This window comes from Brassica rapa, chromosome A01 (assembly GCF_000309985.2).
Source record: "Brassica rapa cultivar Chiifu-401-42 chromosome A01, CAAS_Brap_v3.01, whole genome shotgun sequence".
Lineage (NCBI taxonomy): Eukaryota > Viridiplantae > Streptophyta > Magnoliopsida > Brassicales > Brassicaceae > Brassica > Brassica rapa.
The window spans coordinates 3,241,826-3,269,781 of NC_024795.2; the positions used below are offsets into that span (position 1 = coordinate 3,241,826).

General features: G+C 31.4%; 2 protein-coding genes across 2 annotated transcripts; one reads left to right on the top strand and one right to left on the bottom strand.

Annotated features, from left to right (window-relative positions):
• Positions 1 to 94: 94 nt before the first annotated feature.
• LOC103852197 (transcription factor bHLH69) lies at positions 95 to 14,599 on the top strand. The gene is made up of 5 exons (XM_009129118.3): positions 95 to 1,728; positions 1,851 to 1,916; positions 2,265 to 2,330; positions 2,609 to 2,665; positions 3,199 to 14,599. Exons 1-5 carry the CDS (start codon positions 1,255 to 1,257, stop codon positions 3,517 to 3,519), a joined length of 984 nt encoding a protein of 327 aa, XP_009127366.1. The 5' UTR covers positions 95 to 1,254; the 3' UTR covers positions 3,520 to 14,599.
• A 4,040-nt stretch (positions 14,600 to 18,639) lies between these two features.
• LOC103852207 (CBL-interacting serine/threonine-protein kinase 6) lies at positions 18,640 to 20,474 on the bottom strand. Its single transcript, XM_033279601.1, has one exon. The coding sequence runs from the start codon at positions 20,115 to 20,117 to the stop codon at positions 18,792 to 18,794; it is 1,326 nt and encodes a 441-aa protein (XP_033135492.1). The 5' UTR covers positions 20,118 to 20,474; the 3' UTR covers positions 18,640 to 18,791.
• Positions 20,475 to 27,956: the final 7,482 nt, after the last annotated feature.

A 27,956-nucleotide genomic window follows, 5' to 3' on the forward strand; every position in this document is an offset into this window, starting at 1 on the left:
ATGTATTTTTCGCGAGGCTCAAAATTTTCATTTAGATTCTCATTCATAAAGAACTTATTGAGTTATTTCACATCCATGTGATAGAATATTTTTGGTATACACTAATAATTAAGCAGAAAACATAAATGATTATTGTGTGTATGAGATGGTAGATCTATCTTATGTATGCATGTTGTGTAGTACATTAATGCTTACCAACATTGGAATTAATAAATGAGGAGTGTATTAAATTAAAGCCCATCTCTACCTCTTGTGAGTTTGTGCAAAACTCAGAATGTCCCATGTGCATAATCATGCATGCTTGTAATTATATATACTATGCAACTAAATATTAATGTAATCTTGTTCGATGCATTCCTCTTTGCAAATTTTATACGAAGTGACAGAAATAAAGATTTTTCTTTTTGATAATTAATGCCATAAGTTAACAAATGACCAAAAAAATATCAAATTATTTATGGAGTGGAGGGAGTTTACAACCTTAGGAAATATTATTGTACATGGACTATAACAGTGATCATCAACATGTTAGATTATAACTTATATTTCAAGACAACAGATGGCATACTTATATGACAATAGAATGTTAAGACTTATAGAAAACAAAAGAAAATGGTTATTTTATATATTTATCATTATGGTCGAGCACGAATATTACAGGATTTACATACTTGATCAAAGGATATGATGGTACTCGTGATGATTATGATATATACTCCGTTTCATTCTCGTTTTAAGAGGACCTCAAATTTCTCAAACTTAACGAGGTCGATCGATGGACAACAAAAGGTTCATCGGATGAACTAACGTATTGATTTATAACAAAAAAGGATATATAAAGCCATCTACTATAAGAAGTGTGATCTTTTTGTTGATACTTATTCTTAAACACAAGTATCGTCTATGGGGATAGCATGTTTGTGATCTTGGCGACAATTGGTAAACAGTAGAATCTCGAGATGAACCAGAGAGCTACATGATTATATGACTTTACGCATTTATGTTACATGTCTGAATTTAATATGTTTGAATATAGTTGTCATTCCCAAAAGTGTTGTTCTGCTTTATTATCTCGAAGATGATATAACAAAAAATGTTAACGTATGTTTTTACGCTTATAACCCTATAAACTTCAAATATTATCATCCTTATCCCTCTCCTTAAACACACCATAAAAGCCGTAAACCACCTCTACATGTTCAACAAACCCTCACTCAAATCGGAACATTGTTTAAGAAGAAGAAGCAGAAAGACATGAACTCATCTCTTCTAACTCCTTCCTCTTCTTCTTCTTCTCCTCATCATCTCCAATCTCCTGCAACGTTTGACCACGATGACTTCCTCCAAAACTTCTTCTCCTCGGCTCCTTGGCCTTCCTCCGCACTCGACGACGACGCTCCTCCCCCTACCTCTGACTCCTCCCTCGCTGGCTTTCACCATCACGACGTTGATTCAAGAAACCAGATCACGATGATTCCTTTGTCTCACCACAATCCAAACGACGCCGTTGATGTTAACGTTCTCTACAGTGGCTTCTCCGCTGGATCTCTTCCTTTCCACTTCCCTCAGGGATCCGGAGGAGGGGTTATGAAACAAAGTCACACACAAACGCAGTCTCAGGCAACGGCGTCAACCACCACCGGGGGTACGGCGGCGACGCCTCAGACTAAGCCTAAAGTCCGAGCTAGAAGAGGTCAAGCCACTGATCCTCACAGTATCGCGGAACGGGTTCGTTTTTTCCTATTTTTCCTCATTATTCGTGTTCAGTTACCAAGAAAAATGTATGTAGCAAACTGTGCAATAATATATGTTTGGGTAATTATTTGAAATATTTTGAAATTATGGACCAGTTACGAAGAGAGAGGATAGCGGAAAGGATGAAATCTCTTCAAGAACTTGTCCCTAATGGCAACAAGGTAATTAAGTTTACATACATGATTTTAATTATCCTTTATGTCCATGGTTAATAAAGTTTAATTAATAAGGGATTCCAATCCAGTTTGTATATACATTTCTTTAGTACATCATAAATTAAATAATGTGTTAATCATATGAATCAGATTGGTGATGTGTTTTAGTCTTGGAGTTCATAACTTGGACCACAAATGCTACTACATATATACACAGAGCTCTGGACTTTTTATACAATCAAATGATTAAACACTGATTAACTATTTAACTATTAAGATAACAAGTAGTAATAAACAGGTGTAGGATCTCTAGCTAACAAGTTTTTTCTATTGTTTAAAAATAATAATTAACAGACAGACAAAGCATCAATGCTCGATGAGATTATCGATTATGTCAAATTCTTACAGCTCCAAGTCAAGGTGATTCTCTATCTCTCTCTGGTAATTTTAAAAATAAATGAAATGTTTTTTTGTTCATATAATAATGGAAGCTTCGTTACCTCTGAGTTTGATATTACAATATGTAATCGGGTCCTGGGCCTCTGTAACTAAAATTCCTTATGCTCCCCTCCTTAATTTTGTAGTTATATATCTTTTGGGTGATTATAACTTGTAATCTTCTCATATTATTGTATATGCATTGTTAAGATGTAAAACGGTGTACTTAGTAACCTTTTTTTTTAAATGTATATATGTAGGTACTAAGCATGAGTAGATTGGGAGGTGCTGCTTCTGTTTCTTCTCAAATCTCTGAGGTAATTCAACTATTTATTTATTTCCTTTTAGTTCTAATCATAGACTAGTGCTGATTAGGAAAAAAAAAAAAGAATCACAGACTAGATATAATTTGGTTTTCATTTAAGTCAAATACTAATGTATTTTTTCTTATGGTGAGTTATCATTTTAATCGCATTTTATTATTCGCACGTTCGTATCATTTTCGTACATGATGATGAAGATGACGAAATCACTCGAAACATTAGAATGAGATTTAATCATTTATGTTACAGCTACTAGACCAGACATATAATTTTTTTTATTATGATGAAGGTTCTTGTCTTGGTTAAAGAAGAATACAAGTTCAAAGTAGTTTTGGTTTCGACTTTCTAACACAAATAAAAGTTTTCCAAAAAGAGTAAAAAAACAAAACAACAAACTAAAAAAATGCAAAGCACGCGTGCTGATTTTTCACCTAAGCCTTCGATTTTGACATCATAGCTTTAGGGTTTTGCTTTTCATGCTTTTTACTATTGCCAGAAAAATTTATTCATTTTATCAACTTTTTCAGGATGCTGGTGGGTCCAACGAAAACACCTCCGGGGAGAATCAGACGGCGGCGAAAATGACGGAGCACCAAGTGGCGAAGCTAATGGAAGAGGACATGGGATCCGCCATGCAGTACCTACAAGGCAAAGGTTTATGCCTCATGCCCATATCCTTAGCCACCACCATCTCAACCGCCACTTGTCCTTCCCGTAATCCTCTGATCTCAGCCGTTAAAGAAGCCGGCGTTCCTTTGTCTCCTAACGCAGCTACTACACCACTCGTTAACGTTAAAGGTGCCTCGGTGGTGACCGTTAAAGACGCTTCATCAGTTTCCAAGCCGTGATAACGGCGGTTAAAATTTTATTAACTTTCCTTTTATCGGGAGTTAGGCTGAGTGGGAAACAGAGACAATGCAAAGTGGGATAGGTGGTTTTGGTCTAAGTCTAGAAAGAATAAGGGGTTGCGTTTTGGAATACAACACCGTATTTGCGTTCACTTTGTTTCCGTCTTTTACCTACTACAAACCACTATCAATGGCACACTCATGTTTTCTCTTTGTTATTTTGTATTAAGCTAATATCTGCAATGGTTTTTGGTTTATAAAGTTATTTATCATTCTAATCCAGTCGAGATGATGGGTGAAATATACTCTAATCCAATCGAAGCGAATCATGCGGATACATTGTATACTTCTATATTGCATTGGTATGTCTTTCACACAAAAAATACTGATTCCATCTAGCAAAATGTCAGACCAAAATTGTTCGAAACTCGGACCACAACCACAAGTTTGAAACATTATTAAACATTTATAGAGTAACCTAAGAGTCTAAGACTATTAGCTAATGTAGTATTATGTAAAACAAATTAGTATCTTATTTCTTTATATTATGATGCATGAGCATTGACTTCGTGTTTAAAAAAAAATGGAGCTAATTAAAGCAAATGGGAAAAGGATATCACGGCGAAGTTTGGAAGTATTAGGCTTACAAGAAAAGGAATGTGGGACACAGTTTGATCTAACGAGTGGGTGGCTACTAACTCCACACTACACATTCATTTCTTTGTGATTTTCTAACAACAATATCTAGCTATAACAGTTCGATTGTAACGAGTTTCAAAATAAAACTACTCCGGCCTTAAAGAAGTTTATTATCCATTTTGTCACTTACCTTCAATAGGTGCAAATATTATAAGCAACGCAATCAAAACACATATCCTAAAAGTTGGTCAACGAGCCTAAATATTGGTCGACTATATACTCCGCATTGTATCTACCCGGTTTAAGATGAGTCGGTTCTTTAAGCCAGCATACAGATTATTCATTTAGTTTGGTTGTTATTCGTTCAGTTCAACAATTAATCTCTCGATTTGAAGATCCGTAAAAGAATCCACAAATCCATAATTCTCTATAAGAGTAATTTCCGGGAAAAGGGCAAAAAGAACATTAACATCAGCAAATGATCATAATAAACTCGCACCTGTTGCTGTGAGTATGAGCAGGTTTGAAACTTCTGCTGTTTCTGAAAACTGGACCGCTGATGAAGCATTCTTATTGATAGAATTCATTGTATATCTTGTTCTAAGTAAAAGACCACAAATCTAGCATCATTAGTATGCAAGCAAAACGTAGCTCACACAAGAACATATTTATGATAACAATTTAGCTACCCTTTTGAATTCGTTATCTCAAGGAATGAATTAGAGCAAACAAATGAAATGGTTTAGCTTTATGGACCTAGGGCAAAAAAACAAAAATACCACGAAGAAACTATGATAAGACGAATAATCTACATTTCCTCAATCCTGTATGAGTCCACTCCGATGGTAAATCCAAATAAAACAAGGTAGCAATACATAAAACTAGTTGCTAAAATCTCTTACGGGCTATTTAAGTCCTGCAGCTCACCATATAAGATCATTTAACTGAGTTCATTAGTCAGTTGTTAGCAGAGTTCAATTCCATTCTCTAGCATCTTATCCGTATTCTTTCCAATTTGTTGATATGCTTCTGAAGCAAAACAGGAGATATTAATTTAAAGAGCATCACACACTTTTCGACATGAACCAAGTTCTCAACAGAAAAATGCAGAGAAGAAATCTACTAATACCTCAGAATTGTTCTCTATATTTATATCATATGCAGATATGCAACAAACAATAATCAGAATCTATAGCTTTATTGGTGATGCAACAAAAGGAAAACAACGTAGCCTTACACATCAGATGGTGAATCACACATCATACCAGAGACATGGTTGATTAGTTTCGCCTCTACATTTCAGTCCCTCACTATGAAAACATGATACTCTAAATCAAAGCAAGATATATATAGAATCATTCAGATGGTTTACGAACAGAATCTTCTCTCTATCCCATTCAAAGAATCTGACGTTTAAGGACTATTTGAACTCATTGATTGAATTACTTCAGGAACATATCTGAAAATAAGCCAATGAAGATCAGCAAAAACAACACAGTCAACACGATAGCCTAAACCAACACAAGTACATGAAATTTCTAACGTCTGCCATATATAGATCATATTATATATGCATGACTATCAAGGCTCAGAAAAAGAAGCTGGAGATAACACTTGATGTACAGGGAAAAGCTATTCCTCTCCCTCGTTATCAGTTTTCAACTTTATTTTCTGATCTCAAGGAGAAGCACTTAAGACACTAGAATAGGCTATTAAGCAGATTTACAATTAGATTTCATCACATACAACACAAGGTATTTTGATAAGAATTGTGAATATGATTACAGTAAACCCGGCTACATATTCATGGAAACAAAACACACCACTGCTTCTTAAAACCCATTACTGTAGTGCATTTTGTAACTAGGCGAAATAATTGCAAAACTATGCATACAAATACAAAAACCTTTTCCGATACAGAACAATCTTGCACAACAAAGCTAAAGATCAAACCAGCGGGCATTAACATTTGATGAGACATAGTCAATCAAGCAACATAAGATCAATCATTTCAGAAGATAAAAACATAGCTGTAACATTGTCATCTCCACAATTATCTAAAAATCAACTATCGATTTCAAGGTGAAGCACATTAGAAACCAGTATCGGTACACCAATTTAACAATTTGTTTCATCAAACCCAACCAAACCGATTCCTTTTTTACTTTAGTGGTTGACACAAAATTAGCAAAATGCCCTCTAAAGCCAATATTTTGGAGAAGAAGAAAAACACCATCTCATGCCTTTGCTTAGTAATCAAAGCAATCTACACAAAATCACTGCAAAACTAGGCATCCAATATCTAAGCGCTTGATAACTTGATTTTGATTTAAAAAATACCATTAAAAGATAAAATAAGCTATGGCAACACAAAAAAAGATGAAATCAAGAAGAATAAACATAAGATTAAATGTAGTAACGTTCAGAAACTTTCATAAGATTAATAATTTAAGTAAAAAATAACAGTTTGACCATCCTTTAGCAGCAGAAGATAAATAATTTTCAGTATAGAATAACATATAACTTCCCTTTGTACCACATAAGATAGCAATTTCAATAAAAACAACACTTTGGCTTGTAAGAAACCGAAAACCAAGCAAAGAAATCGAATTCCTAGCAAATTTAGAAGCAAGAATTTCAAGAACAAAGGATATATAATAGAGAAGCTTTAGGTATAGGGTTCAACCTTTTTATTTTGGATCACAACTTGCACTTGCAGAGTAGTCAATTTAAGCGAATCTCCTTCACCTACTGCTGGATCATATACCAAGATGGACTTCAATACACTAATTAATAAAAGCATTAATCCGTACAAACCTAACACCAAAAAGGAAATTATAGAGAAACGACTTTTTAAGAACAAACAGCTACATTCAGTGCTTCATTACCAACTTACTCATTAGAAAATTTCCCATTCCTATTGAAACGGCACAGAACTAGTGTGTACACATGAAATAGAACTGAAAAGAGATCACTAAATATCCATCATTTGTGGCTTTTGGTGAAACCTGAAAGCCACATCTGGCTTCTAAAAACTGAAAAGAAATAAATATAAGGAGAAAACAGTTGCATCATTAGAAACTTTCAACATGCAGAAACTTTAACAAACCAAAAAGGAAACACAAACACAGACTGCAACCCAAATATTAAAGAAAAAGAGACAATCAATAAACAGTTAATAAATATTTGAGAAGAATGTGTACTGGTGGGGGGTTCATTATCATCAAAACTCGCGCATTTCCTAGATCCACTAAAAGAAAACAAACATACTAGTAATATATAGCACACTTAAAATTTAATCTCTATGATAAACCCAAAAATATAAAATTCTGAGCTTTCCTCCACCAAATTGCTTGAAAACAAACATTCTTAAGCGTAAGCAAGCACCCATTTCAACACCAAAACAAAAAGAAATAGGAAAAACATATTATATCTACACATAACGAAATGATAAATTGATGATGAAAGGGCATCAGTCTTATCCACATCACTAGCCAAGTGCACAACAAAAGAGATGATAAGAAGGTAAGTGGTATGTAGATGATAGGAGGTTCAACAAATTTCAGAGAGAGAAGAAAGAGAGAGAGAGAAAGCGAGAAGTCAGGCAACTGACAGAAAGAGCCGTGAGCACGCACACGCAAAGTTATGGAGACATAACAGTGCCTGCATGTGCTCACTCTCTTCTGTCAGTTTTTCTCTGTTGCATTTCTACAATCACCTCCTTCTCTGTCTTTTTACAACTTAATTCAATAAACCCACTTGGATTTTATGTGCAAGTGGACTCAAACCCTCTTAATTCTCCCTCCCTATTCTCACAGATCTCTTTAAACCCTATGATTTACACAAAAGAGCCCTGAATCCCATCGTATTTTGATTTTCAGAGATGAGTATTGATGTTTGCCTGTAATGGCTACACAGTCGGTATATAAAGAGAGAAGACGAAAGGAGAGATAGAGAGGGTTCCAAGACAGCGGAGATTGTGGTTTTTCTTTTACTTTTTTTTTTTTTGTTTTGTTTCGGGTACAATCTTTGGTAAAGAGTTTTAGAGGGTTTCAGACACGTGTTCTAAAGTGATTGGGTAATAGAGCCACCTGGTGGGTCAAATCTCTAAACAGATTGGTCTTCATTTAAACCGGCCTTTCCAAAGGTGGCGCGTGAGGAACACAGCCGGCGAAAAAGTCATGTGTGAGATTATTTTGTCCAATGAATTCTTCTGTCAGACCTAACTTTACCCGTTTCTATTAATTTGATGAATTCAGCCTTTCATTCTATAAGCCACCCTTTGTATATTGAAGAGACCTAATTTGTTACTCTCTCTCTCTCTTTCCTCAACATGTTTAGAAAAAAACATACATATTAAGAAAATTATTTTTTTATTTAAAAAATATCACTAAAACTATAAAATAATTGTATTCAACCAATTATAAAATAAATTATTAAATATGATTGGTTACATAATTTTTAATAAAATAAAAGTTACCTACAAAATTGAAAACATCTTATATATTGTAACATCAATTTTTTTTTTTGAAACATACTACATTTAATAACATAGGGAGTATTAAAAGTTGTTTCGGTGAATATTTGGTTAAGAGTTTAACATTCATTTTATTCGTGTTGGCCATTATGAGAAAGCGTTAACACTTTCTAAAACTGAAACTGTTCAAGCTAATGTTTTGCACATTATGTTAAACTAATTAATTGTTCGATTCATCAGAACGCTATTCAACCTAAAAATCGTTTAGCTTCCTTATTACAACAACCATTAAGTCAGAAAGCAATCTCAATCATGTGCGGACTGTCGAGAACCTTTCAAGAAGTAGAGTTCCCGGGGAACTAAGCCCTACGTATGAGGTATGACAGAACAATAAAAAAAATTCAAGATAAATCTTAGTAAAGTATTTGGCTACCACTTTTTAAAGTAAAACTAGATCTGCATAATTAATTACTATTAGATCATCATAATTATATACAGTTAAAAGATTTAGAATTTGCTTGAAAATTATAATTTGGCTACCACTTTTTAAAATACCATTAATATCATTATAACATTTTAAATATAAGATTTAGTGATTATTATTTAGGATTTAGTATTTAAAATGTATAATTAGGTTTATAAACTTTTATAAGTGATTATTAAATATTTATAAATAAATTAAGAGGAATATTTTAGGTTTCTATTATAAATTTAAGATATTAATAAAATTTATTATTTTAAAAAAATAAAATAGTATCAAATTTATGATAAAATAAAAAATTTCTACTTGAAATCTCTCTTCGGCGTTTTAATCATTCACTTGTGATAGTTGGAATTTGTAACCATCAATTAAATCTTTTTTTATGGATTGAAAGTAGGAAATATATTCCATGAAGGGTTTATTAGTTAAATAACCAGAAAATAGATTTTGAAAGAAATAGTAAAGAGAGATAGGAATAGAAAGTGGAAAAAATGGAAAGTTTTAGTTAGTTAGAGTATTTCCAAAGGGCATTCTATAACTTCAAATATGAAGTTTTTTGCTTTTCAAAAAGGAACTTCAAAATTTCAAATTTGAAGTTTCATATTTTATTTGCATTTTGGGCCCTACAATTACACATCACATTTATAATTCATAAATATGTTTTTGTTTATTGTTTAATCCTTATAAAAATTACATCTTATAAATATTTTAAGTTTTGTTTATAAAATTTAATCTAACACATAAAATTAAATAAAACTTTAAAATTAGATTTAAAATATTTAAAACTAGATTTAGATAACAAAAGTATACAAAAGAAACTTAACAAAAAAGCTTTTAAAAAATTACATGAAGACATAACTATTACACAAATTTAAATATTATATATGCATTACAAAAATTACTTTATGGAATAATATTGTATTTTGCTTGAAGTTTAATATTAATTAAGTTATTTTGTTTAAAATTTTATATTTTAATATTATATTTTATTAATTAATATTGTTGTAATATGTTTATATATGTGCTAGTTATTTACCAAAGTTTTGTGAATTCAAATTAGTTATGACAAATATAAAAACCATATTATAAAATACAAATAGTTTTGAAATTAAGTTTGAAGTTTTGCTTTTGGAGAAGAACACCTTTAAACTTTAAATATAGAGTTTTAGAAACTTCAAAATAGAGTTTCTTTTTGGAGATGTTCTTAGTAAATTTACAATTTCTTTGTATATATGGTCTAATTTCCTTTTCGTAAATGTCTTTTTGGATATACATTCTCTTTTGTCACGTATGAGTATTGAAAAATATTACTCTAATTTGGCTAAAGTAAAATTAAGTTCTATGATATCCAAAAGAAAAGGAGGATACTATTTCATGGAAAAGAAAAACTAATTAAGGTTATAGAAAAAAATCAAGTAAAATGAAAAAACCGCGCGCATAATTCAGCTTAGCCAATAGTTTGATGAAGCTAGACAAATTATCTGCAAATATTTGATTGAGATTACCATTGACTTCGATAGATTATCAACTAGCGACCATCTTTGTTTTTAATTATTGACAAAAACACCAAAAAGTTACAGAATGACATAATGTGTATACACAAAGCTCAGACATATGTATTTTAAAAGTTTTGTTCTTTCTTAATTGGGTCAGGTTTTAAATTTCCTTTTAGATGCTATTCATGATGAGTCGTTGTTATCGTCTATTAATATATTCGTTATCGTGGTCAATAATTACGTCAGATAAACTGATGCTAGTGAAAAACACTTCCACTAACTCAGAATTAAAAATTGAATATTTTAAACTGAAATTATTAATGGCATTGGTACAATGTACCAAGCTACTGAACTGGTTTGAGAGATGACTGGCGATAAATAGTAAGATATCTCAGTCTTATCAGATCCTCTTGTCTTCCTCTTCCTCCTATTCAACTTTTAGATCTATATTTCGGTATTTTCCTTCTATATTATTGATATGTTTTGGACAACCAATCTGATTAGTAAATTATAGAATTGTGAACGAGTATCATCATTTTGCTATTTACCGTATTCTGACAAATACATATTTGCAATTACATCTGTCCGTACAATCATTATGCAAGATTAATAAGCAATAAATTACAGTATTTTACGACTATTCAACACTGTTTTTCCTTCGTGTTTCGATAAAAATATTTTAACGAAAAGTAGGACCGTCGTAAGAATTAAGAAAATATATAGAGTAAATTTAAACATAAGAGTACTACAAATGTGCAGTGAATTTTTTTTTTCCTTTCCAACTTTTTCTTTTCTTTTCATTTCTAAATTACTTATAGAATTTTGACATCATTCCGTATTTAGGAAGATTAGGCCACTAGATTGTTGACAAAAAAAGGCCACTAGATAAATATATTTTATTATATTAAAACTATTATAATGTTGTAACGTATTTTATTGACTGTATGACTGTATGTGTTGCCTAGGAACTTGGTTTCCACCTCCATAAAAATGTTAATCAACATTTGTTAACAATCAGTATATTGACCCCTGTATGTGTTATTAACTTATAACGATCACTTGATTTTGGTCAAACATTTTTAACAATCAGTATATTGTCCCCTGTAAAATACGAATGACACCACATAAAACACTTTCAACATCACAGGGACTATTCGGAACAGCGTTTCCTCTATTCGGCATGTAGAGTACTTAAAAGTTAAACATTGGAAATCAAAAACTACACCATCAAATCAGGTGTTTGTACTAACCACTGCTTAAAATATAAGTTTCGATAACGAAGCTTAATTAATCATTTTGTCGACTTGAAACAATAATTGCTATAGTGAGCCCAGTACGTAGTACAATACTGCAGACTTGTGGTTAACTTTGCAAATTTTATAAATATCTAATTTGATCAATAGCCATATACTAAGGGAGAACTGCAAATCCAAAACATTATAGTTCTGACATACTCTAAATTAAATAAAATAACGTTAGAAATAAAGACCAAATATATTTTTTAAATGTTTTAAAATAACAATTGTTAAGTATGGCTTTTTAACATTTTAATAAGATAACTAGATTTTGACCCGCCCTTTAAAAGGGCGGGTATATTTTTATTTTAATTTTTATATTTGTGTTTTTTTGTAATTATATTTGTGTTTTTTTTTGTAATCATATTTGTGTATAAATCTTAATTAAAATTAATTTTATAAAGTAACAAAAATTTAAAAGTTGATCCGGCATCGCTCAGTTTTTTGTAATCATATGTCCGTATACCCGTTTTTTTAAATTATATTTGTCTGTTTTAGATCTTGATCCGCATGTATAGTATTGGTTTGTAATTTTTTGGTTTTTTATGTTACTGTAAATATGTAACATTTTTTGTAATTTTTTCTTATATGTTAAAGAAATTTAATATATATACTGTTATATAACGTAGGATTATCTTAACGTAGTGGTTACTGTATATTTTTTGTTAATTTGTAAGGATTTTATCTATTTAAAATATTTTGTATTTAAATTAGCGGTTTTAAATCCAATTTGGACTCGCGGTCGAACCGGTAAACCCAGTGATTTAGGTTTTAAGAAATATGAATTAATTAAAAACTTGATAAAACCCGCAAAAACGCTAAAACGAAAGGCTAAATATTAAACCAATGAGTAATCGATATGTCATATAATTTTATTTAAATTTTTACTTTAAAAGTTTAAAATTTTCAATGTTTAAATTAGATATTTAGATAATTATTAATTTTAATATTATTGTATTTTTTGTTATATGCTGTAACTCCAACTTGTTATAAAAATTGTTTAAATTATATTTTATGTGAAATGAAAAAAAACTTTATTATATTTTTAAACATGGATTTTTATTTTATTTTAATATCAATATATTTATAATTATATTAAAATTAATTAAACTACTAACCATAGTTCTCCACGGTCAATCCAATAACTCATTGACCGAAAAGTAGTCCGGTTCAAAGTAAAATTATGTTAAAAAAGTTAATTAAATTACTGACCATATATTGTTCATTTCCATTAATTTGTAGTGAAAGTAATATTATTGAAAGTATAGTATCAATATTATTGTTTTCAAACGACATAATTTCTATTTAGTGGACTTCGCACGTTTTGTAACTAAAGGCAAAAGTAGTCGACAGTTTTTTATATATTGAAAGTAGTGAATTCCTAATATTTTGGAATTAAAGGGTGACGTTACAAAATATGCATACAGCTTAGAAGTAGTTTTTCTTTAGTTACGGTTATGAAATTTGATTTATTTTAAAATAGGTCCAGTGACTCCTTAAAAAAAAAGATAAAATAGATGGACTAAACTATATCAATAGGTCATGTTCCTAATTTAATAGTATTGATTTAAATTATTAGCAAAAGAATTAGACGGTTAGATTTCTAACTCTAGATAAATATTCTAAGATTAGAGTTATTATGGCAAAAGAACTAGATATTTATTTTAAATAAATTGTGGTAAATGTTTAGAGTAGAATGTTTTGGGCAGAGATGGATATATCTCCTCCAGATCCTGGACCAAAATGCTACATGTTTCATGGCTTAAGTTCCATGTACTGTTTACCACTTTTGAGTTTTGATGTTAACTATTTTAAATGGATTTGTTTATGCGTTTTGTAAATGGTTTGTGTTTTTGTACCATGGATTAATCTTTTTAATCTAATATATGAGTTGCTGAATTTTTTTGTCTCGAGCTTAAACTTGGAGAGTAAAGAAGATTGAATGTCCACCACTGGAAACTCTTCCTTTTTTGTGCTTTTGGTTTTGTGACTGTGTGTGGATTGGTTTGTACCTTTGTCGACATTTGAAGGCCTTTTATTGTGTTCACCAACCACGTGTTTTCTTTTAGTACATTCTTTCTCAATTTCACCGAACCAAATTCTCAACTGATCAAAAGAAAACTCAAGAGCCTTATTTGGTGTTCTTGGCATTTCGATTTACAAACCAACTCCACGAAGGTATAATTTTTTGTTTTGTTTCAGATCTGTTTGAGCTTGTAACTAAATATATCATTAAAGTAACACAACGATTAAATATATAAAATATATTAGATGGATTCGAACACACAAAATTTTCACTAAATAGCATGAAAAAGAGGAGGCATCTTGAAGGATTAAATATGAACCAAGTCTACTTTATGAGTCTGTGAGAACGAGGACAAAAAATTAATTTGAAGTGTATTTACTCTTAAAGACAACAGGGAAACTATATGACAAAGAGTACGAATAAAACGAAATTTTGTTTGAATTGTTTATATAAAGTTTGAAACATATAGCATCAAGAACCAATAGATAAGATATGATGCATCTCCTAAGTACTAAGAATTCGGGAGAAATCAGAATAAGGTTTTTTTTTTTCTGAGATATGCATTGCAAACTGTTTTTATGCTTTATACTGGTTAATATAAACACTAAACTCGTGATTAACAACTAGATTATGGATGCTTCTATGAACATTAAATATGCAGTGAATCAATAACACAAGAAACTATTCCTTGGATTCTTTCGCACGTGATAAAATTTGGCGTTGTACTTGTACGTGTGTGTATGTGACAAGATAGAAACTTATGAACTAAAATAAACAAACAAACAAGAAAAGGAACGGAAATTGGAGAAAGTGAAGGAATGTTGATGGGAAAGAAGAATAGTTAGGGACATCTCGCGTTCCAAAACCTATGAAAACTCAAAAGCAAATTCACTTTATTTTTTCAATAGCTTTAGACAACACTTATCTACATCTCATTTGTCCACGTTTTTTATTTTCGCCTTTTTTTTTCACAAACATGATGGTACTACATCTCCCTTGTATGTATTATGCATATCAATATTTATTTATAGTTTCTAATGCGAGTAGGAATACTTTTAGGTGGGACTAAGGAGACTGTATCACATGCGTCTCATAAATCACAAGACTCATATACAATGCTTGTTTAGACACTGCAATATGTTCATATCAAATACCTTGATGGTCTTGTCATCAAACAAAACAACAAATTTTTAAGTTCCATCTCACAATACAGTGTTACATTCGGGGTTTGGGAGTTAATACTACCTTGGTGGTTTTTGTTCGCTTCCTAAGGTGATATTTTAATTTGCAAACTTTGATTATTCCGAGTGTCGTCTACATTTTTAAGAACATGTTAGTGTTACAAACAGACCCGTTTTGTAAAGTATGTGAAATGAAATAACACGCATGCCCATACCCATGAGTCCATGACATTAATTATTCGGTCGATTGTTCGGCCTCGTTGCTTATTGCCTTGGTGGTCGATCTCTTGCCGTAATTATAAACAATGGTGAACGATCCAATTAAAAAGCACCTACAATGGGCTCACCATTAAACAATGGTGAACGATCCAAGTTACGCCCATTAACGAAGTTATGTAAATTCAACAAGGCCATATAAACTCTAGTTCTTTTTTAAACACTTTCCATATTGATAGTCCAAAGTTTAAGATATGAACAAATCGTATCGAACAGAGGAGCAATGTGCTTTGTGGTTATGTTTGATAACCCATTTCAGAAGCAAAGGTAAAACTATATTAACTTTTTGGATTTATCTTATATGTACATAAATCCTTCTTGTGTTTTAGTGAACAGATCCAATCATATACAACTGCAGATTCCTGACTTAGTCCCACAGATCCCACATGCATATGCTCAACAGCACGACCAAAAAAGAGATATCAACCATTGATAAAATAAAATGAATTTCCCCTCTCTATTATTTTCCTTACAGAAGGAGTATTTACAAAGATACTTATGGAAAACTAATAATAAATTGGCAAGTTGCAAAAGTGTTACACCGAAGCACAATCACAGAACAAACAAACTTCATTTGTTCTTAATGTTCAAAAGAAACATTTGTTCCTTTTTTTCTGTATTTACCAAATATCAACATGCAACTTGAAGCACTCCATCGCTTAACAACAACAATCATGTTTGAATTTTTAAATCCAAACATGATTCCTTTTTAATGTTATTACTTAAAGAAACTTATGGTAGATGTGAACTTTAAAAATGACAATATTACAAATTATATACATACAGAAGGTACTAATTAATTATGTGTATATGAACGATAAGATGAAAAAACAGTGTTCTACGAAAATGTGGTGTTATTTGGTCCAACCACGTTATCCACCCTTAAGTCACCATTCACGAATTTTGTTTTGTAGTGCGGTGAGAGACGGTGTTGCGTATATAAGGTTTAAGAGCGGTGCGAAATTAATTTTTGCCATGTTTTGTAAACTCTATTTTAGTGGTTGTATACGAATTAATTCACATTTAAATCCCAAAATATACATATATCATATACGAATTGAAGACAACAAAATAGTCGAAATTTGATAGTTGTTCTAGCCATTGCTTATTCTACCAGATCAATATATTCTTCACTACACTTACATGGCATGATCCATTTAATCTGCACCATCCATTTTTAGTCATTATTCGAACAGTAGACATCATCTCAATTCCAAGAAGATCGGATAAGAAACCACATGGACGAAGATTAACGGTAATCACATGCATATGGTGGCATTTCGTGTTCTGTGGACAGAACCAAAGCCAATATCTTCGTGATTATGTCTCCTCTTATTAAAAAAACGAGTAAAAGTATAAAACATAGTTTGATCAAAAAAAAAAGTATAAAACATATAATTAAAACCCATGTGGATGCATCATACTAATCGATCAGTCTCACCCAATTCGACTTTATTACATATGATTGCTCCATTAAAGTTCAAAAGTAAACCCATCACACTCCTTTTTTCTTGCAAGGCCATTAGAGCATTTCCAAAAAACTCTATAATTTCAAATATATAATTTTTTACTCTGCAAAGAAAAATTTCAAAACTTTAAATTTAAAATTTCATTTTATGTAAATTTAGTCCTTATAATTAATTACATATCATAGTTATAATTTTTAAATATTTTCTCGTTTAATGTTTTAATCTTTCAAAATTTTATATATTATATTTTAAATTTATTTTTATAAATTTAAATTTTACACATAAAATTAAATTAAATTTCAAAAAAAATCTAACTTTTTTTAGAGATGCTCTTATGAATCCGGATTGCATTTTATGGATACACGAAAAACCTCTAAGATGGGATACGGAAAAGAATAATACGTATAGTTTTTATACGTTTACATTATGCCAAAAAGTTCTTATAGAATTATTACTCTTTTTAGCATTTCTAGTGATTACGAATTGCCAGTTACAGAATTGTATAGTAGTGCTGTCGAAAATAATTAGAGTACTCGCTAGCACCACATGAGTTCGTATAGGAAAAAGAACAAAGGTGAGCCACAACTTTCTGTATCAACTGAGCTGATATTCCCTAAACCTAAACACAACTATGATCTCCTAATCAGTTACAATTTTTTTTTCAGGTAATAATTCATGGGTTGCCTTTTGCTTCTCTGTAATTGATCACATGTCAAATATGATAAAGAAACTTTATTAATAAAATGTTAAACAGATAATATATAATATGGTTCATGAAACATCCATCTCAATCACGCAACTTCTACTTTTGTTATGTTGCACACCTCACTTCCTTTTTCCTTTTAATATTATCAGGATCAACCTTCTTTTCTACTCCACTATTTTTATCTTCAACAAATCATGTAATACTTGTCCCCATTCATATTTGACAAAAAGAAAACTGTTACTAATCATACAATGGGTAAGCTATAGTCTCATTGCTAAAGTTATTAGACTGAATTTTTGTGAGTTAAAATGTGTGATACTTCTTCTAGTGTGTGTATACAGGGAGAAAAGACTCTGTAGAGTTAAGACGTTTAGCTTTTTATGGAGTTATGTGGACACGGTTCAATACACATATGACTCCTAAGAGCGTCTGGATCAATAAGACACTATAAATTGGACCATAGAAAGAAAAGATAAAAAAAAAACTGATCTACATAACTCAAAAGGAAGAGACTTTACAAAAGCTGATGTCCTAGTCACTCCAATGTTAGAGACGTGTAAAAAATGAAAACAAAATCTTATCCCTAATCATACCATACTATTGGTACCACGTTGGAGCATAGCCTTTTGCCAAGTTAATTAGGCCGAATTCGCTGACTTCATAACAAGCCTTCTCCAATCGCTAATTCGCTGACTTGCCTAATTCTTATGAATTTATCAATTGCTCTAATGTGCCCCCATCAGGAGAAAATTCAAAGTTTTATTCGCACTCGTATTCAAATGAGTTCTCAGTATACAAATCTATCTTAAGACACAAGTTGGAGAGTTCTAAAAAGCTGATGTCCTAATACTAATTTACAATGTAAGAGACGTGCAAAAGAAAAATAAAAGAGACATTGAGAATGCATAAAAATTGACCCTTGAACATTCTTAAAGAGTCATAAGTATCATTTATTGATATGGAATTTTTAAGACACGATTGTAAATTTCTAACACCGCACGAACACACACCACACAAACATTCTCTGCTTCGTGACGCAACAAATCGGCAACAACGACACAAAACACACACAGATGATGAAAAGACTCGAACCTTTTTACACGATTTAAAGTTCAAACGATACTCATTTAAGAATCAAGAACAAGAATCAAGAACCGAATCTAGAACCCAACAATATTTTACAGACATGAATTAAAAACACACAAGATTTAAACAGATACTAATAATCAAGCAGGCGTAGTAGAAGTCCAGAAGATGTCCTTGAGAGCTGGTCTAAGAGCCGTACTACAAAAGTTATTGTACTCAAGCGTGTCCCCATGATCTTTCTTCACCTCCACGACAACAAACGACGGAGCCACCGCGAATATCTCCGCCTCCACCGCCAACTTCCCTTTCCGACCACTCAGCTTCCCTTCCATCCTCACTCTACTCTCACTCTTCCTCACGTCAAACTTATTCCCAACCTTCGCCGCCTCCTCAAGGCTCGATATCACACTACTCGCCGGCCGAGACGTCGCGAACCTCATCTCCACCTTCTCCTCTTTCTTCTTCTCCTCGAACAACGGCGAGAGATCGAACCCTTCAGACAACGCAATGATGTGAAACGCGTTTAGCGTCTCCGTCTCTTCCTTGGACTTGTGCACGGACACATCAACATCCTCCTCAGCCTCTGGTGTTGCGGCCACTGGCTCGTTTCTTGATCTCGTTGAGGACTTCTTGAACCAGTGTGAATCCATCACCTTATCGATAGTGATCCGGGTATTCGGATTCGGATCCAGAAGCTTCGTCACGAGCCTCCTCGCATCGGAGGAGAGCCACCCAGGACACTTGAAGTCTCCTCGGTAGATCTTCCTATACATGTTGACAAGATTATCATCTTGAAACGGCAAGTAACCCGCGAGGAGCACGAAGAGGATAACGCCGCAAGACCAGAGATCCGCCTTCGCTCCGTCGTATCCTTTCTTCAGTATAACCTCCGGCGCGACGTACGCCGGAGTTCCACAGGTCGTGTGGAGAAGCCCGTCTTGCTTCAAATGCTCGGTGAAAGCAGAGAGACCAAAGTCGGTGACCTTGAGGTTGCCTTCTTCGTCAAGCAAGAGATTCTCCGGCTTGAGATCTCGGTGGTAAACCCCCCGGCTGTGGCAGAAATCGACGGCGGAGATCAGCTGCTGGAAGTACACGCGCGCCACGTCCTCGCGCAGCCTTCCTTTGGCGACTTTGGCGAACAGCTCGCCGCCTCGCACGAGCTCCATAGCGAAGTAGATCTTGGTTTTGCTCGCCATCACCTCGTGGAGCTCGACGATGTTCGGATGCTTCACCATCCTCATCACTGAGATCTCTCGTTTGATCTGGTCCACCATGCCGACCTTCACCACCTTCTCTTTTCCGACGACTTTCATCGCCACGCTTTTGCCAGTTGTTACGTTACGTGCGTGGTACACTTTAGCGAATGTTCCGTGGCCTAGAAGACGGCCTAGCTCGTAACGTCCGTGGAGAAGACCCGTGCTTGCTCCACCGTCAGATTCATTCTCTATAGGTTTTGCTCCGACCATATTTTTTTTATTACAATGATTATTTTAAATTAAAAGAAAAATAAAACAGAAAAAGGTTTAATTAAGCTTTCGATGTCCGGAGAATTCGAGAGTGTTGAAATGGATCACCCGTCCTCGACGTGTTTCCGGTGGCAGTTCCTGCCGCCGACAGATCGGTTAAACCGATCACACAGCTTAGTCTTCACCGGCGATGTTCCGACCATCTCTCTGCATTCCCTTCAAAGGGGTTTTTAACGATTCTCTTTCTCAAGATCAGAAGAGAGATAATAAGAGAGAGAGAGAAACGAAATCTGAGTGAAACACGAAACTCGTTGTACAGACAGAACCTTTCTTGTTTTTTGCACCGGTTCAGACAGCCGAAAGAGGAGTGTTTATATAGGTCTTAATGACTGTCTAATTACGTAACTGCCCTTATTAGTAGTGATAACTACACCGTTTAATCTCCGTTCACTGACTGACAGGTGTCGAGAGATGTATTCGTTGCGGCATCGGGATTGTCAATTATTTGATAGCGATGAGGACACGTGTCCTTAGTTCACCGGTTGAGATATGTTTTATTATCCTACCCCCTCTGGTCTTTGTTACTAGTATGGTAAGACATTTCTTGGAAAGTTAATTACTCTCTCGTTGACCGGCTTGCTGACCAATTTGCATTGCATGCATTGCATCTATACAATGCATATGCTAATTGAGGGAAAATATCATTAATTATATTAATTTGATTTAGTTTCTGTATCTACAAAGATGAAGAATTCATTTTAAAAGATATTGGTGCCATATAATGTTGGACATGCTCATTTTCTATAGATTCCTACCATTTTTTTCTTTTATTTTTGTTTAATCGTTTTCATTCGTTGTGGTCCTTGTGGACCAATAATGTGTTGATTCTAGGGTTTTCTACTTCTATATCTTTGTCTTTTTGTACACGGAGACACTAGATACAAAGTGGGAAGTTCGTTTCTAGTCATGCCGAGACTAATCTTAATCTTAATACTTTCTGTAATTAATCTTTGAAATTTAACATAACAAAATATATATTGAGCTGTAGAAATTTGTAGCAAAGTATCACGTATACGTATAAGATACGCTGGTTAGGAACACTAAAAACAAAACCAATGAAAAGCTAATTGCACAGTTTATAAGCATAACACGCATTATGAGATAATGGACAATAAAATCTTTTACTAATAACAAATAATTCTCAATAAGTCAATATACTGATTGAGCATACATCATGCATCAAAGTATCTCTTATACACCCCACTCAACAGTTTTCGCGGTTTTAACCAGCGATTAACCAGTGCCCGAGGAGTAAGCATAGCTGGGATTAATCTAAAATCATATGCCAGTCGCAACTTGTGAAGGAAACAATTTGGATTGGTTAGCACACAAGAAGCAATTGGGAAGTCACGTGCGTGTAACTTTTGTATAGTTACAGAAATGTACAAAACACATACGTATATACAAATCTTTATACGCAATTAAATGAAAATATGTATACACATATCAACACCATACGGCATAAACTATGATTAAGATAATATATTCTACATCTGTTATACTATTTTCTTATATTTCACATGTTTTATTATGATGGTCTTAAACTGATTATTAGTTGATAAATGGCAACTATTGCTTTTTTTTTATTAAATGGCAACTATTACAAACAACAAATGCTATAATCAAGTTACTTTCATTTACAAAATATATTTTTCCTTATAACATGCGTATCTTTTATATGCATCTGATTTGAGTGGTGATGCAGCAATAGATCGACAACTCATATACAAACTATTAGATAATTTTCTAAAATTATGTTACATTTTGAAAGATAAGGTCATACCAAACTGAACTGCGATCCAAAACTTTTTCCGTTTTGAATTTAATCAGGAAATTTTATTTTTAATCACTGATGAGAAAATTATATTATTTTTAAAAAAGAAATTAAACTGCGTTGAATGACCCAACAGGGCACCAGGATGCTCTTTCCTCCTCAGCCGCCAGAAACATTTGGGCGGCTCTCAGCGTCAGCGATACCAACCTTTACTCATGTGTGGACGTCTTCCTCCTTATATTCTAGTGTATAATAATAGTATTAGTTTTGAAAAATAATACTCCTATAAAGTAGCGTTGAACTTCTGCGTCATCTACTATCATATCATACTTTCAATCACTTTTGCTTATAGAAACGGAAACAGTGAAACTTTGTAACTTCATGTCATCAGAAGTGCATTAAAATAATACGTGATTCACCCAAATTTCGATATATACATATACTGTTTTCTTCGAACATACTTGTTATTAAGAACTAAACGAGTACACTTGTTTTTTTAATGTAGTTTTAACTTTGAAGCCGTCTAATTAAGCGCATATATATTTAGTCAAGTGGTTCCACTGATTATACAGTTAATAAACTAAACTATAGTTAATCCCATTACCACAAAACAATGTGCGACTGAAGCAGTTTGGAAACTCGAATATCCCATTCTATCGAACCGCTTTCCTCGCAGGCCTTAGTTAAATATCTAATAAATAAAGCAGCTTGCTTGTTCATATTCACGTTCACGAGACTCGTTCATTGGCTTTTGTTCTGCCTCTTCTGTCGCTTCTCGTTAATAATTTATGTGACTGAGATACACATACACTTGTACAATCACGCAAAATTGCTGACATGCATGGGAACATAACTATCTTTAATATAATTTGATGTTGTTGAACCGCCAATAGCGCATGGAATAATGCCAATATGGTTTGTTTGTTTGTTTAGTAATTTCTTGTATCATTTCTAATTGAATGTCAAATGGTATATACATGAATTTGTGGAGACACCTTGAACTAATATTGTATAATATAGAAGGACCTACAAATAAACAAATGAAGCCGTATAAATCTAATTAAAATTAAGAGAACGATTGGAAAGACCAAAGTATTAATTTCCTTTCAAAATTAACTTTGCATGTCTTATATCATCCCTAAACCAGTCTTGAGTTTGAGCAAACAAACAATACACATCGAGTTGGTTTGTTTAGAATATAGAATTTTGAACTTTAAAAATAATCCAAATATAGCCAAGAAAATAAGAATCTTCATTCATCATTGATATTAATTAGTCATAACGTTGCTTGATTGTTTTAGACGAACTAACACCGTTGATGTGAAGTTCTAATTGTCTCCTAAACATTATTGGCTACTGTAATCATTAATTAAATTTAGACATTAAATAATGGAGGTTATTACATGCTGTTTAACAGACAGAGGAATATACCCTAGTACTTTTCTGATTGCATAATTGGAATTCGAATTTGGTAATACGCGTTAGCAGACAAAGAAACACATAATTAACAAGTAATATTATTTTTTGATAAAATATGAATTTTATTTACCAAAAATTGGAACGGTTTTAATACAGATGCTTGGCGGAGCTATGAAGTTATTAGAAGACCCAAAAAGGTGAAAAAAGTAATAACAGGAAAAGAGGTCAAGGAGAAGCTCTACTCAAAAGTGAACAATTGAGATAGGAGATTCTTGAAGATCCAAAAAAAAATTATTAGAAAACCCCCAAAAAAAGTTGAAAAAAACCTAATAATAACAAGTAATATATCATTAAATAACTGTATATGATTGTGTTTTATTGGTTAAAAGTTTACAACAGTGGAAACATTTGAACCCTAACCTCAACCCATGTGATAATTCCTTAAACACTAATATCACCAAACTATCATTTTCTTTCTGCAAAGTACAAACAATATTCCTAAAACAAATTTTGAAATACTAATCTCAGGGTTATGGAATTGTAGAGCTTTCCGCTCGTACCCAGACACTAACATGAATGAGCAATGAGCAATGAGCAATTGAGCATCATCTCCGACTATACTAGATCCAAAATGTTCAAGTCTTCGTGATGAACTGTACATATATCTATCGATGCATATGCAATGGAAAGAGATGGATCATATCAACTATAATCGATAAAAAAACCCTTTTTCAAAACAAAAAAAAACTATAATCGATAAAAGCAATTATAAGTTAATGTTCGTCCATTATATTTTAAAAAAAATTAATGTTCCTCGATAAAAAAGAAACTAATGTTTAAATTTGGAAGAAATATAGTTTTCATAGCAACAACCCAAGATTATTACTGCACCTAGATAATTAATTGCATATTGTTCCATCTATGAAGAATACTACTGCCTCACGCATTGTTCATATATATAAATCATGTCGTCTGATAGACTGATAGTAAATCTTTTTTTTTTGGTTTTATGTTCTGATAGTAGTTAATGCTTCTATTGGAGTTGTTAGGATACTGTATGATTTTGTATGAACTGTTATAGTTTAGTTCGTTGTTTGTGAGCAGATAAAAAAGCTCAAAAAAAAAAAATGAAACGAGATTATATGGGTGATCAAGTCATTATCTTGCTGGTGCAACAATGTCTAGTTGTTATTTGTACTTACGTAAATAGGTTTATGACTATCTATCTTATTAAAACAGAAACATTACAACTTCTTCTAGGTGGATTTTTAAGTTGGACATCACATTATTATTTATAGCTTAACCTTACATTTAAATATTTCTTTTATCGGTTCAATACCAACCATCGTTTCAATAAAGTCCATTTAACTCCATCATATAATCTCTATTTAAATCCACTGTAAGATCTATCTTATTATACATTATACAATTTTTATTTTACATCTATTATTTTGTCACATTATGCATCTATTATTATACATATATTAAAAAAAACATCTATTAAAAAACCCTCGCTTTAATGTGAAACGTTAACATACATATACTCACATTGTCATACTTATATTATATCAAAGTTATAATATATAAAAAACCCTCTCTTTACACTGGTCCATATCACATTGCAGGATTAGCAACATTGATTAGTCATTATATTTTAAAATACTTCATAAGTTACAAAACTCATATGGTCGTATGAAGTTACAAAACTTCATCATGGTTTATTTATGTTACTTAAATGAGATGATCATATATCAAAATCATTTTGTCCATGATATAATTTAAAGAAACAATAAATTTAAATATCCGGAAACAAGAAACAAGAAAGTTGCCAGTAGTTACACCTAGATTTGTCCATGGTATAATTCTTATTTTCAATAACATAAAGATCAATTTAAATCTCCGGATTTGATTTCAACCGTATATTCTTATTTCAATAACAGAAACATCAGTTTATACCTAACAAAAAACGTTTATAACAAAACCCTTTCCCCAAGTTGTGCATTATATGCCTAAAATCTCGGATACAATCAAATATGGAGTTTTAAATTCTCTGTCAAAAATCGATTAGCCAGATTTGAAAATCATTAATATGGAAAATCATTAATCATACAATTAAATTTTGCTTTACGGATCATAATAGTTATATTGCCATTAAATATAAAACAAAAATAATTTTATGATTGCACTTAATTTCTTAACCAAACACATTTTGTTTCTTTATTTATTAGAATTCTTGCATACACATTGAAAATACTATTCTATTAATAAAAAAAATTAAAACTATTATTTTTTTGATTAGTACACTTTTATTTAAATTACTTAAACAAAAAAAAATTGTTATATCTATCAATTTTAACATTTATATATCCGCATGGGGGTAAACTATTAATTATTTTTTTTAAAAAAATATACAGTTTTGTTTGTTTATTTATTTTGTTATTACAATTATTTTATTATAATTATAATGAAGACTTGAGAGATGTTACTCTATATCGTTTTCCTTAATATTAGATTAGTATTTTCACCTTATGTCTATGTTTATAATACACTAATATGTTAATCCAAATCGTATTGGTTACTATTAGGTTAGTGTTTCATAGAACATCTATAATACACAGTTATTTCGATCCAAATCGTATTACTTAATATTATGTTAGTATCTTTACTGCATGGTTATATCTCTAATACACTGATGAAAAACTACTAATACAAAACACAGTTTAAATATTGTTATTTTAACAAAAAAAGGAATTAGACAAACTCAAAATGTATAAAAACAAAAATTAAGTCCGCACGTCCGCGCGGGTCATGATCTAGTCTAATATATTAAAACAGAAGTCATCACTTTTTTTCATGTGTGATTTTTTTAGTTTGGACCATTTTTAGAAAATATCATATTTTACATAAGTTCATTATTGTATCTTTATCTTTTTATTTGAAATACAAATGAATATATTTAAAATGTTCTAACAAAATCTTTTTAAAATCTTCTTAGAATCTTTTTAAATTTACTTATAAAAATTAGTTAGTTTTAATTTAAATTATCATAAAATATATTTAGAAATTAAAATTGAATATAGTTTTGGTTTTTATACAAAAATTTAAATAAAATGAAATTAATTAATTTCAAAAATACATTTACTAATAATTTTTAAAGATTTTGTTAGAAATAAATATTTATTTCTATTTTAATTTTTTCAAATTTGTTTTCTAATAAAATAAAAATCATGATTTTTTGATGAGTGATATTTTTATTTGGACCATCATTTAAATTTTATATTAAATGTATATCACTAATGCTAATATATATAATATTTTTAACTACTTTAATCATAATATCTTTTATATCTTTTAATTTTTCTTAAAAAAATTTAAAATTCTAACAAATCTCTTGAAAAAGATTATAATAAGATCTTAATTGTCATAAATTGAATATAAATATTTTCAACAAATTTTGTAATTAGTAATGAAATGTTACTAAAAGAATAAAATTATATCCTATTTTATCAATTTTATAATAATATCTATCTTTTTAAAATAAAAATGTTATATTGAACAAAATATGATAAAATTATTTTAAATTGATAAGTTAACATATTTTATTTTCATAAATATAAAATATTTATGCTAAAAATATAATATGTTGGTAGAACGGGTTAATATTAGTAAACTATATAATACATGTATAAAAATTTAACTTATCTTAAACTTTTAATATACAATAATTTATTATATAAAATTAATAAACATTAAAAATTTACTAAAAAAATCTAGCGATTTGAATTACGGATCATGATTATAATAAATTTAATACAAAATTGTTTTCATATATGTTTTTTCATGCATTAAAAAATTTAGTTTAGCAATCAAATGCAAATTCAATTGGACAAATATATAATAAGCAACATATATATGTGATGATTTTAATTTACAGCATGAAAACTATAAAATTATTATATTTGGCATAATTATATAAATATTTAAATATGTGAGTAACATTAAAAAAATATAATAATTATGTAAAATAAATATCTATATATATATAAATAAATGTGAAAATATATACCTGTACAGTTGTGCGGGTGGAAATCTAGTTAAACCTTAATAATCCTGTAATTTGTTATAATTATTGCATGTTCTCGTGTTAGTTCAACAGGAAGAAAAGAGGAGAAGCAAAAACAAAATAATCACAAGGAGTCAAGGAAACAGAAGATGGGCAGGCGTTTGCTGGTTCCGGTTCTATTACATGATGACGTAATCATGGGACCCATAGTATATTCTCTCTCTCACTTTGGTAGGCGGTATCTTGTCTTTTTGTAGCCATGGTGGGCCCATTCCGTCGCCAATATGTATCAACTTGTATAACATTAATTTCATATAATGTCATTAAGAATTTAAGATACATTTGAACTATAATCAGTCATAACTATCAATTCCGGTCGTATTTTGCTGCCCATGATGTATTCATAGGTGAGATGATGATGAAATGAAAAAACGAAATGGATAACGTACTTCCTGTAACAGAGTAAATATTTTGTTTACGTACCTTCGAACAAATCAAGTCTTAACAACATATGTTTCTTGCT